The 14116-nt window shown below is 39.8% G+C and overlaps 1 protein-coding gene across 2 annotated transcripts in view; it reads right to left on the reverse strand.

The window, feature by feature from the left end:
* SRRD (SRR1 domain containing) overlaps nucleotides 1-14116 on the reverse strand; it is a 32974-nt gene that overhangs the window by 12967 nt on the left and 5891 nt on the right. The window contains exons 1-4 of one of the 2 annotated variants that reach the window (XM_073629369.1): nucleotides 7732-7996; nucleotides 7323-7363; nucleotides 4482-4699; nucleotides 1160-1258 (exon numbers count right to left, since the gene is read on the reverse strand). In XM_073629369.1, the coding sequence (XP_073485470.1) occupies nucleotides 1160-1258; nucleotides 4482-4699; nucleotides 7323-7363; nucleotides 7732-7763 (390 nt within the window). In that variant the 5' untranslated portion in view covers nucleotides 7764-7996. Of the gene's footprint in view, nucleotides 1-1159; nucleotides 1259-4481; nucleotides 4700-7322; nucleotides 7364-7731; nucleotides 7997-14116 lie in introns of those variants that run through there. The other variant, XM_073629368.1, reaches the window with a different exon arrangement.

The following is a 14116-nucleotide window of genomic DNA, read 5'->3' on the forward strand; positions in this document are numbered from 1 at the left end:
CCGATAGGTGACAGTGATGGGCACTGATGGGTGGCGGTGATGGGCACTGATGGGTGGCGGTAATGGGCACTGATGGGTGGCAGTGTTGGGCACTGATTGGGCACTGATTGATGGCAGCACTGCTAGGTGGCACTGATTGGCACCACTGGTGGGCATTGATAGGTGGAACTTGTGGGCATTGATAGGTGGCACTTGTGGGCATTGATGGGTGGCACTGCTGAGCACTGTGGGCACTGGCAGGTGGCAATGACTGGTGGCACTTGTAGGCACAGATGAGGCACCTGTGCCTCCTTCCTCTTCGGGACCGATGTCCCTTTGACATAAGCCGGTGATCGGCTTATTTTTCCTCCTCACGCTGACTTTTGTTTACATCATGTTATCAGCTGTCATTGGCTGACAGCTGATCACATGGTAAGGGTTCCGGCCCCTTACTCGGATCTGTGATCATCCGAGTCTCCGTGACTCGGTGATCACAGTGCGCACACCACGCGCCCTGCAGGGTGCGCGCAGTGCGCATGCACAGGGGAGGACGTCCCATGACAGCCTCCCGGAGATTGAGGTCCGCGCTGTAGCCGTCATTCAGCTCAAGTGGTTAAACAAATTTTCACAGAGACAGGGGCTCTCACTCTTACACAAAACATTAAATTAAGACTATCTAAGAATGTAAAAATTGCATGGATGTATATTTATTCAAGCCAGTAACTTATTACTAATGCCTACAGATCAGTATGATAGTAGCAAAAGTAGCAAAAGATTTCTCTTCTGGCATGTAGACCTTTTAGACCATTGAGAGGTCAATACACACATATACAGTATATATATTTTTTTATTCCAGACTACATGCTGTAAATTTTGGTTTTCCTTTTGCCAGTGGTGGAAGTTATAAAACCAGATTTTTTGTTTAGAATCCCATTTATATTCTCTACCAGACATCCATGTACTGTATTTCTTTGCCTTTCTCTTTTACAGCCCCTAGGCGTTTATTTAACTAGATTGTGAAAATAGCAACTACATGCTGTAACTCATGTCAGCTAGTCTGTAATTTGTCTGATTGGTTGCCATGCAAATCATTGACTTGTGATTCTGTTTTTAAATAAATCTAATCTGCTCTGCCAGCATTTCTTTCTTATATGAAATAAGTAGCACTTTATTAGCTTACCTCATTTTTGCAAATAACTTTTAAGTCCAATTCTTGAAGCACAGAAATCTCCAACGAGGAAAACACTGGATCAAATACATAGCACTGCTGATACGGAATCTGAAGGAAAAAAAAAACAAAAAAAAAACATTTAGACCCAGATACTCTAAAATACATAAGCACATTAAACAATATACAGGCAGTCCCCAGGCTCTGTAGGTTTGTTCTTTAGCTGAATTTGTATGTAAATTGGAACAGGTTGATTTTTTAAGTGTAGGTCTAGCCAAAAAAATATTTTTATGCTTCAGATAGCATGGCATAACATTTGTTTTGCTGTCTGTGAAACCTGTTCAGAACATTTCATCTCACTTTTTTCTTTTTTTTGAACATTAGATTTTTATTGAAAATTTGTTAAAGAGAAAGTAAACCCTGATGGGTTTACTTCCTCTTTGTTTCCCTGCAAAGGTAAAGCATAATCAGCCGATTATGTGTCACTTACCTGACACAGGTCTTTCCGGGTCTTTCCAGGTATCGTGGCTCCGGCGCTGTGATTGGCCGGAGCCATGATGACGTCACTCCCGCGCATGTGCATGGGAGCCGCCACTAACGGCATATCGCCGTTAGCAGCGGCATGCTCAGTGCACCTGCGCGCCGCTGTCTGCGGTGCATGCGCCGTAGACAGCAGTGCCTGTCTTTTTGCAAATATCTCTTAAACCGTGTAGGTTTAGGAGATATTTCTTTGACCTATAGGTAAGCCTTAATCTAGGCTTACCTGTAGGTCAAAGTGGTCTTTAAGGGTTTACAACCACTTTAAATAAGAGCATATGCAGATGCTTAAAAGCATATGTACCAAGTGATGCATGGTAAATACAATGAAGAGAAAAAGAAACAAAGGAATCAAGATTATGCAACACGACCATTTCAAATTTATAAATTGCAACACAAACCAATATATAAGTATGACTAAAGGGCCACTGGGTCATGTTTCACTATTTTGACCCAAACTTCACTCTATCCAGGGTTGCCAAACCTTCACAAATTAATTCTGACCAGGGAGAGAACTTCTGAAAGGATAGGTGCTAAGAGGGATTTCCAGTGTCTGACAAGCATAGTTCTGACCATCAAAACAATATAGGTAATAATTGTACAATATTCTTTCGGCCATTGATCGGTGTCTAGATTTAATATCGCTATGGCAGGATTAATGTGCCACAGTATTCTGGTGATTTTAGAGATTATAATAGATATCTTACGCCAAAAACTGGTTAAGCACTTGCAGGCCCTGAGTATATGGTACAGAAAGCCCATCTGCCTGCAGTTCCGCCAGCATATAGGTGAGCCGGTGGAGGAAAATTTGGATATATGTAAAGGTGTGTAGGACCATCTAGATACCATTTTTTGATGCAACTTCTTCACCTCACTTTCTGCTCTTGTGACAATTGGATTTTGAAAATTTTGGGTTGTCATGGAAACAAGGATTGGTGATCAAGATTTCCTCTCACCTCCTGTTGTCTTTCTCCTTTTGTAAGTATGAGTCATATGTAAGTCAGATGTATTTTGTGTCATCTCTGTGTATCACCTGAGGCTATTCACTTCACTGGGTATATGAGAGAGTTTACAACCACTTTAATATACTGACAAACACTAAGCCACATGTAATGGGATGCAGATCAATGTCTATAAAACTGAGAATGGTAAATATCTGTAATGCAGGGTTGGACAAATACAGAATTCAGGAGCCAGTAAGTCCAATCGAGGAGCCAGGATTATTTTTTGGAAACCGGCTTCATTGACAACAACTAGAGAAAAACTTCAAACGTTATTTGCAACTGTAATATATAAGGAACATTGGCTACCTGGCATTTGTCCAGCCCCACTGTAATGTTTGCTACAATCCATAAAAATGTATATAGTTGACCTGTGAGGAATGATTTATTCTCTGAAAAACTGGAGTTTCACCAGTACTAGATTGCTGTATAACATCTTTCCTTTAGACAAGGAAAAAATGTAGTCAACAAATGATGTATTTTATGGTAGAAGTTGACAATGCAAGTCATTCCTGAATCCAACTTCCCATAGCAAGCACAACTCCCATGTGAAAGTGTGTTCAGTAGGAAGTACTAACTTAAAGGTAATTTACAGCGGCCTTGTACATATGTCCTTTCTTTATAACGGCTAGGACTAAAAAAATATGAAACATTGCATATAAAGATTTTGAATCCCTGTGGCTATGCATCCTTGTTATGTTTTCTAGTTTCTGCTAACCACCTGTTTGAAAATGCTTGTTCATAAGGCTCAGATATTTACACTGAATAAACACACACACACACACACTAATGTGCCCCCATCCCTCCATAATGCCGCGTACACACGATCAGGATTTTGGTCGGAAAAAGATATGATGGCTTTTCCTACGAGATTCCGCTCAAGCTTGGCTTGCATACACAGGGTCACACAAAAGTTCTCTGAACTTTAAACCATCAAGAACGCAGTGACGTACAACACTACGACGAGCTGAGAAAATGAAGTTCAATGCTTTTGAGCATGCATCGAATTGTTTCTGAGCATGTGTGATTTTTTGCATACAGACAATCGCTTTTTCGGATAGGAACTTTTTCTGACCGAAAAATAGAGAACCTGCTCTCAATCTTTTGCTGGCGGGAATTCCGCCAGCAAAAGTCCGATGGAGCATACACATGGTCGCATTTTCCGATCAAAAGCTCTCATCTGTCTTTTGCTGGCGGCATTTCCGATCGTGTGTACGGGGCATAAGAGGTTTCTTTCAGGGACAGGGTGTCTGAAATGAAACTGCAGTGCTCTGGGAATCCTTTGTCATGGGTGTACTCTCTGTATTAAATGTTAATTTGTAAACCAAGATTGTGTTTGCGTGTGTGTATGTACATATATAAATTCTATATTTTCAACAGCAACACAGACAAAAGTAAAAAGCATTTCAATAATATTTTGAGTAGAGTAGGGGGAAAGCTAAAACCCCATCAGCTTTTTATTTCTTTTGTGTTGCAGATTTCACCTCACTTCTGTCTGGTGAAATTGTTATCATCAGGATAGTAGGGGGAAATCTCTCTAAACAGAGCCCTGGATAGCAATTAAATCTGACAGGGTTTTTTTTTTTTTTTTAAATCCTTCCCTAGGCTATCCAAAATTAAAACAAAAGAACACTTTGGGCTCTAGTTGTGATTAAAGTGCATTAAGAGTGCTTTAACAGGCCAGTGAATTTTCACATATTTTACATGGTTTTGCTCGAGTGCAAAGCCAATTTAAACAACGGCAGTCCCTAATCCACACTACTGTGTGCTGTGTTCTCATTAGTTCAGACTTCTACCTTAAACTGTTTGAGGAATAGCAGTAAGAAAGCCAGCTGATGCCGAGCTATGACACATGTAGTGAAATTTCCTAGACCATAACAGACACATTCATAGTCTTGCAGACAACGGTGAGAAGGCACAGCTTCCTCAAGGCACTGATTTTTCATTAACTCTCCATTGTCACTGTTGTCTTTTGAAACTGCTGGAGCTAGATTTTGACATTTGCGAAAACAACCTGCGGGAAAGAAAGGTAATAATGTCACTGCAGTTGGAGCTGGCTTGTAAAAACTGTGTCAATAAATGTTTGTTTTGCAACATTGCACTCTACAAAGGGCTTCACTTAGTTACATCATTTGCTTTTGCAATGTCATCTGGAATACAATTCGGAAAGTAAGGAAATCACATATTTAAAATGACATTATTTCATTCAGATGAAAGAAGTACATTTTAAGTGTTACAGAATCTTTCTCTAAAACAGTAAGGGCCAGTTTACAACACAGAAACACAGTCCGGATGCGTTTCTGCATGCAGGTTTTTGATGCGTTCTGACGCATTTTTGATATGGCGTTTCTTTTCCCGTTTTTTTTTTTCCCCCAAAGTTTTCTGGGGTTGTTTTGCTGTAATGCATTTTTGATGCGTTTCAGTGCATTTTGATGTGTTTTGTCAAGTTCTGTGCAGAAAAAATGAAGCATTTTGTACTTTTTTCTTCCTCACTGATCACACTGGTGTGAACTCATATAATCAACTGTCCATGCCTTTTTGATGCAGAAAAAAAAAAACTGCACTGGACTGCTTCTGGTGTGAATCGGCCCTTACTTCTAATAATATTGATTCTGGGCTATTACATCATCATTTTTTTAAATGGTATGTATTACCTATACAGTTCTGATATGGTTGAAGAGATTTATAGCCAATGAAAATGTTTTAAACTTGTATCAATAAAAGGTACTTACATGTGTAGAAAGTAGGGATGCACAGATGTTGATACCAAGCATTTGCGCAAGTATCAGTACTCCCGATACCGAAACTGATACTTTGCGGTGCAATTTGCGCCAATACAAAATGAATGGGCGCAAATCGCACTGCAAAGAATTGCATGTTATTTTTTACAGGAATGCAGTGCCATTTTTATCCGAATTGCATGTGATTTTCCCCCACTGCTCCTGTGTGTGTATGTATAGAAAGAGAAAAGGGCTAATTTGGTGGGCGGTTTAAAAAATGTTAGGACTGGAGGAGATGTAGAGACGATCCACCCCCAAGCTGACATCACTTCCATCCTATACCCACGGGGTCCCAGAACTTCACCTCCAGCCCTGTGAGCACCTCTAGCGGCCCTGATTTGCTATCATCGGCAGACTGGGACACCTATGTAGATTATTTTGCAAGTGGCCAGATATATACTGTGAGTTCTAACATTTTTTAAACTGCCCACTAGATGGCACTTTCCCTTTCTATACATGTACTGCATCCCTGTTCAAAACGCATACGATTCTTTGCAGTGCAATTTGCAACAATTTTTTGTAATAGCGCAAATTGCACTGCAAAGTTACTTGGTAACAGCGAGTACTTGACCGTAAGTATCACAGGCAAAATATTTTGTAGACATTGCTGAATGTCATATTAGCCATAAAAAAATAATAATTATATATATATCTATATATATCTGTCAGTTCAACAGGCCTATATTTACAGGGGTCCTATACATTTACAATGTTCCAGTTTGCAAAACAGGAAGTATAATAAGGGCTCCTTTACACCAGGTTTGTTGAGCTGTGTTGATCAGCATCAATGCTGATGAAAGGAGGCTCAAAACAAGGACACGTAGAAGAAAATTTTTATATGTGTCCTGCTCACATCACACGTGTGTTGGAATGCACTGCATGAAAATGTAGTATGTCTGCATTTTTTTGTTGAGCAACGCATAAAAACAAATATCAACCCGCAAAGCATGTTTTGCCTAGAGCTGAATGAAGTGTAATTTTGTGACATTTCAATAAGGTTAAAAAAAAAAGGAAAAATAGAAACACTGCAATATGCAACACACCAAGTCAAAGAGCAATGCATTTGGATAATAAAACGTATACTGAAGTGTTAAGGGAGCAATGACACTTCTATGTCCAGCAATGTCATCTGAATAATAGGCCTACTTTTACATTTAAAAAAACCTCAGTATTATTTTAAATAATTAAGTGCGGTCAAAATAAGAAACACAAAAATCAGAACAAGGGACATCATTTACAGTCAGTAGGATGTGTCCCTTGTGCTGATTCCTCTTCCGTTAGGTGAAAACCTTCTCCATCCATGCCACCCACCCTCATGATCTTCTGGGGTGGCGGGGGGTTATTAGAACTGTGGGAGCTGTAACAGGATCTCCTCAAGAGTGCCTGACTATTGTCTGCCCTTTTTCCCTAGCTCCTCTATTTATAAAAGCCAGCACTACAGCTTCTATAGATTAAACATGATCTATGAATTGAGGGGTGGACCTATCAATCATCTGCCCCTCCTCCATTCTTAGATGGTTTTTCATGCATAGAAGGCTTTGTCTCTATTTATTATTAGCAACCCTTTTCTAGTCTAGACATAAAAACACTTGTGAGGACTAATGCTCTTTCACTTATTTTCAATATTTTACTCAAAGAGAGGAAGCAGAACAGTTACCATATGCAAATATTTTAGGTTTTAAAATAAGTTTCAAGGGACCCTCGGTATACAATAATGTATAGCAGTTCACTAAAGATCTCTGCAAATTCGTTTCACTAACACTGAAGCCAAGTAGATTTTTTGAGAGGTGACATCACTTTATTTCTTTAACTGGATTTATGGTTTGTAGAAAAGGACTTATAATACAATGTACTCACCTTGACAGGATTTCCAAAAGTCAGATATTCTTAGGGTTTCCCTATTGGATCAAAAACAAAAACACATTCACAGCTAATACTTTTAGAAATGCTGGCACAAAACCATAAATATCATTCATAAAATATCACACTATTTTCAGTCCAAGTTATTGAAAGTCATTTTGATAAATGGATACATATAGCTCTCATATCTCCTCCATGTGCTGCAAAATGCATTTGATTTATGTATATGCACTAAATCAGTCACTGCAGCCAGATGTTATATCCAGCAATATTTGTTGCTGTGCTACACAAAATAAGACTTACATTACTCTTTCTTTATATACTTCCTTTGTGGTGGACTTTATAACCCTTGGCTGCTTATGCTGACCAAACGTGACTATTCACCATTTAAATGGACAAAACCTACCTGCACAATGATTTTTCGTAGTGCACCAACATCTACAGTATGGTTGCCTCTAACCCAGGATCTCTTCGGGACTTCCTTTTCTATGAACCTGGATTCCAAGTTTGTAACTCTGCCCACATAGAAACCATTCAATGTATACATGCATCTGATTATTTAGAAGCATACTGGCAATTTGTCCTTTACATAAATAGCCATTCACTGAAAGCCAGGCACACTCCAACATAAACTGGAGAAGGTCCTACAACAGGGGTAGGCAACCTCGGCCCTCCAGCTGTGGTGAAACTACAAATCCCATCATGCCTCTGCCTCTAGGAATCATGCCTGTGATTGTCAGGGTCTTGCAATGTTTAATGGGACTTGTAATTTCAAAACAGCAGGAGGGCCGAGGTTGCCTACCCCTGTCCTACAACATAAACACACAAGTCAATTCATTCAGTTGCATTCTGTCTTTGTGTGAAAACATATATATCAATATATTTTTTTATCATTATTATAATTTTTTGGAAATAACCAAGCGTCATCAGTGAAAAGAAGAACGGAGTCCTGGAAGAGATGGTATTGCCCCCAAAGAGTCCTGATCTCAACAATATTGAGTCTGTCTGGGATTACAAAAAAACACCAGCAACAGAGACAGCCTAAATCCACAGAAGAATTGTGGTCAGTTTCCTTAATGTTTGGTATAACCTGCCTGCCCAGTTCATGCTTTTTCTTTTTTTTTTAAGGCAAAAAATAGGTACACAAAATATTGATTTGTTTTTTTTTTCTGTTTATGTATTTTGCAGGTTAAAGCAGAACTAAAGGCAAAAAGTACCTACCTTAATTCCAGCTGTTCGACTCCGCATGCTCCCTCGCTGGCATCTTCTCCCCTGCTTCTTCCAGATTCCGGTCTTTAGAGGTATAGATTGGCTGACATGGGATGACGTCAAACCTGTGCTTGTGTATGGGCGTGGTCATCCTGTACATTCTACAGGGGATTGCGAATAGGCAGCTAGGTGTCTTTATTGCAGAAGAGACACTGCATGTCTCTTCTGCAAAAAAAAATTAAAAAAGCCTGTTTGCAATGTTTTGCTTTCAACCCTAGTTTCACTTTAATTAATAAAAAATATTATTTGCAAAATTTATATATATAGTTGTGCTCATAAGGTTACATACCCTGGCAGAATTTCTTGGCCATTTTTCAGAGAATATGAATGATAACACAAAAACATTTCTTTCACTCATGGTTAGAGTTTAGCCATTTATTATCAATCAACCGTGTTTACTCTTTTTAAATCATAATGACAACAGAAACTACCCAAATGACCCTGATCAAAAGTTTACCCTGGTGATTTTGGCCTGATAACATGCACACAAGTTGACACAAAGGGGTTTGAATGGCTTTTAAGGGTAACTATCCTCATCTATGATCTGTTTGCTTGTAATTAGTGTGTGTGTATAAAAGGTCAATGAGTTTCTGGACTCCCGACAGACCCTTGCATCTTTCATCCAGTGCTGCACTGACGTTTCTGGATTCTGAGTCATGGGGAAAGCAAAAGAATTGTCAAAGAATCTGTGGGAAAAGGTAGTTGAACTGTATAAAACCAGAAAGGGATATAAAAAGATATCCAAGGAATTGAGAATGCCAATCAGCAGTGTTCAAACTCTAATCAAGAAGTGGAAAATGAGGGGTTCTGTTGAAACCAAACCATGGTCAGGTAGACCAACTAAAATTTCAGCCACAACTGCCAGGAAAATTGTTCGGGATGCAAAGAAAAACCCACAAATAACTTCAGATAAAATACAGGACTCTCTGAAAACATGTGGTGTGGCTGTTTGAAGATGCACAATAAGGAGGCACTTGAAGAAAGATGGTCTGTATGGTCGAATCACCAGAAGAAAGCCATTACTATGCAAATGCCACAAAGTATCCCACTTACAATATTCCAAACAGCACGGAGACAAGCCTCAAACCTTCTGGCACAAAGTCATTTGGAGTGATGAGACCAAAATTGAGCTTTTTGGCCACAACCGAAAACACTACAAGGCCTATGATGAAAGGTACGGAGGTGGATTGCTGATGTTTTGGGGATGTGTGAGCTATAAAGGCACAGGAAATTTGGTCAAAAATGATGGCAAGATGAATGCAGTATGTTATCAAAAAATACTGGAGGAACATTTGCATTCATCAGCCAGGAAGCTGCGCATGGGACGTACTTGGACATTCCAACATGACAATGATCCAAAACACAAGGCCAAGTCGACCTGTCATTGGCTACAGCATAATAAAGTGAAGGTTCTGGAGTGGCCATCTCCGTTCTGGAGTGGCATCATTGAGCCACTCTGGGGAGATGTCAAACGTGCAGTTTATGCAAGACAGCCTAAGAATTTACAGGAACTGGAGGCTTTTTGCCAAGAGGAATGGGCAGCTTTACCATCTGAGAAGATAAAGAGCCTCATCCACAAACACCACAAAATACTTCAAGGTGTCATTGATGTTAAAGGGGCCAATACACGGTATTAAGTACTGGGGTATGATCAGGGTCATTTGGGTAGTTTCTGTTGCCATTATGATTTAACCACTTTACCACTGGGCACTTAAACCCCCTTCCTAACCAGACCAATTTTCAGCTCACATTTTGAATGACAATTACTCAGTCGTGCAACACTGTATCTATATGAAATTTTTGTCCTTTTTTTCACACAAATAGAGCTTTCTTTTGGTGGTATTAAATCACCGCTGGGTTCTTTATTTTTTGTGCTATAAAAGAAAAAATACCGAAAAATCTGTAAAAAAAATGCATTTTTCTTAGTTTCTGTTATAAAATTTTGCAAATTAGTAATTTTTCTTCATATATTTTGGCCAAAATTTATACCGCTACATATCTTTGGTAAAAATAACCCAAATTGGTGGATATTATTTGGTCTTTGCGAAAGTTATAGAGTCCAAAAACTATGGTGCCAATATCTGAAAATTGGTCACACCTGAAGTACTGAAGTAATTTCTTGAGACCCTAACATGCCAGAAAAGTACAAATACCCCCCAAATGACCCCTTTTTGGAAAGAAGACATTCCAAGGTATTTAGAAAGATGCATGGTGAGTTTTTTGAAGTTGTCATTTTTTCCCACAATTCTTTGCAAAATCAAGTTTTTTTTTTTTTACTTTTTTTTTTTTACTTTTTTTTTTTTCACAAAATTGTCATATTAGCAGGTTATTTCTCACACACCGCATATGCATACCACAAATTACACCCCAAAACACATTCTGCTATTACTCCTGAGTACGGCGATACCAGATGTGTGACACTTTTACACAGCGTAGCCACATACAGAGGCCCAACATGCAGGGGAGCACCTTCAGGCGTTCTGGAGCACCCAGGCCAATTCTGACATTTCTCTCCCACATGTAAAAATCATTATTTATTAGCAAGAAAATTACATAGAACCCCAAAACATTATATATGTTTTTTTAGCAAAGACCCTAGAGAATACAATGGCGGTCATTGCCACTTTTTATCTCGCACGGCATTTGCGCAGCAATTTTTTGAACGCTTTTTTTGGAAAAAAAACAGTTTTGTGCTTAAAAAAAAACAAAACAGTAAAGTTAGCCCAATGTTTTTGCATATGAAAGATGAAGTTACGCCGAGTAAATAGATACCCAACATGTCACCTTTCAAAATTGCACACGCTTGCGGAATGGCGCCAAACTTCGCTACTCAAAAATCCCCATAGGCAACGCTTTAAAAATTTTTACTGGGTACAAGTTTTGAGTTACAGAGGAGGTCTAGGGCCAAAAGTATTGCTTTCGCTCTACCGATAGCACCGATACCTCACATGTGTGGTTTGAACACCGTTTTCATATGTGGGCGGGACTTATGTATGCGTTCGCTTCTGCATGTGAGCACACAGGGACAGGGGCGCTTTAAAAATTTTCTTTTTTTTTTTTTTTATTGTTCATTTTACTTTATTTATTTTAGTTTGATGCTTTTTTCAAAAAAAAAAAATTTTACCTCTTTTATTCCTATTACAAGGAATGTAAACATCCCTTGTATTAGGAATATGGCATGACAGGTCCTCTTTATAGTGAGATATGGGGTCAGTAAGACCTCATATCTCACCTCTAGGCTGGGAAGCCTGAAATAAAAAAAAAAAAAAAAAAAAAAAAAAAAAAAGATCCTGGCTTCGATCGTAGCAGTGAGTCTGTAGAAGCACCGGAGGGTGGAGGGAGGGGGGGGACATCGCCTCCCGTAAGAACGATCAAGCAGTGGAACAGCCACTATGATGGTTCTTATGGTGTAAGGAATCGCCGGCTAAAAAAGCTGATATCTGAATGATGCCTGTAGCTGCAGGCATCATTCAGATATCCCCACACAAAGTCAAGAACGTCGTATGACAGCTGGCGGGCAGGAAGTGGTTAAAACGCATTTTTTTTTTATAACACAAAGTTGTCCATTTATACATTATTTCTAACACATAACATGTACATACCAAAAATGACACCCCGAAATAGATTCTCCTACTCCTCCAGAGTACGGCGATACCACATGTGTGAGACTTTCACAGGCTGGCCACATACAGAGGCCGAGTACAGCCGAGTATGGCTGAGCATGGCAGAGTATGGCTGAGCATGGCAGGGTATTTCAGAGTATGGCGGGGTATTTCAGAGTATGGCAGGGCATGGCTGGGTATGGCAGAGTATTGCGGGTTATTTCAGAGTATGGCGGGGTGTTTCAGAGTATGGCGGGGTATTGCAGAGTATTGTGGGGTATTGCAGAGTATTGTGGAGTATTGCAGAGTATTGCACAGTGTTGTGGGGTATTGCAGAGTATTGCAGAGTACTGCAGGGTATTGCCGAGTATTGCGGGGTATTGCAGAGTATTGCAGGGTATTGCAGAGTATTGCGGGGGTATTGCAGAGTAGTGCAGGGTATTGCAGAGTATTGCACATTATTCTGGGGCATTGCAGAGTATTGAGCGTTAGGGATGGCTGAGCATGGCTGGATGTCACTGTGCAGTGCTGTGGGCACTACACAACCAGCCCACAGCGCTGCAGCCATCCATCCATCCCCCTCTCCGCTCACAGTGTACCGATCGGTACACAGGAGGGGAGGAGAGGAACCGGCATCATCAGATGACGGAGCGATCACATGGTAAACGGCCGCGATCAGCGGCCATTTACCGGGATCCGTGATGCTCCGGGTCCTCAGGACCCGGCGGTCACGGATATGTTCAGGTGCGCGCCCCAGGGGAACTTTGGGAAGACATCATATGACGTGATCCCAGAGTTAAGCAACCGCCCTGCAGCCATCATTCGGCTATGGGCCGGTTGTAAAGTGGTTAAAAAGAGTAAACACAGTTGACTGATAATAAATGGCTTCAGCCAAACACTAACCATGAGTGAAAGAAATGTTTTTGTGTTATCATTCATATTCTCAGAAAAATAGCAAAGAAATCATAAATTCTGCCAGGGTATGTAAACTTAAGAGCACAACTGTATGTGTATAAATATATACACACATATACACACACACATAAATATTCATTTCATTATTATTCAAAGCATCCTGACTGTACAACATTTTTTCACAACTGCCTACATTTTGCACAGTACAGTGTATATATTTACAGTATATTTATATAGCGCCGTCAATTTACGCATACATTGTATATTCACATCATATAGATATCCACAATATTTGTGGTTGCAGCACTCTATAAATTTATTTCACAAGATCAAATAACAGCTTTTCATGCAAGTACGAAAGTCTGCTCTTCCTTAGGCTCGAGACACTGAATAAAAGAAGTTACATTATACATAATATAAAAAGAAGCAACATTTTATATAGTATAAAAAGAAGTAACAATTTAGTATTAACACAGTTTCTGGTTCCTGTTTGTATGATTTATATTATACTATGTAAAATGTTACTTCTTTTATTCAGTGTTTCTGACCTGAGGAAGTCCAGACATTGCCCCAAAGATTGTACTTGAATAAAATGCTGTTTTTTGACCTTGTGAAATAAATTTACAGAGTGCTGCAACCACAAGTTTTCCTATATACAGCAGTTGTTCTGCTGAGGTCAGTACTGTTGCAAGAGCACCAACTACTAACATTATTGTGCAGTTCTTGCATACATCCTTATTTTATATACACTCTATTAGCAAAAGTATTGGGACGCCTGCCTTTACACGCACATGAACTTTAATGGCATCCCAGTCTTATGCCCCGTACACACGGTCGGACATTGATCGGACATTCCGACCACAAAATCCTAGGATTTTTTCCGACGGATGTTGGCTCAAACTTGTCTTGCATACACACAGTCACACAAAGTTGTCGGAAAATCCGATCGTTCTAAACGTGGTGACGTAAAACACGTACATCGGGACAATAATCGGGGCAGTGGCC

Source organism: Aquarana catesbeiana, linkage group LG01, assembly GCF_042186555.1.
Source record: "Aquarana catesbeiana isolate 2022-GZ linkage group LG01, ASM4218655v1, whole genome shotgun sequence".
Lineage (NCBI taxonomy): Eukaryota > Metazoa > Chordata > Amphibia > Anura > Ranidae > Aquarana > Aquarana catesbeiana.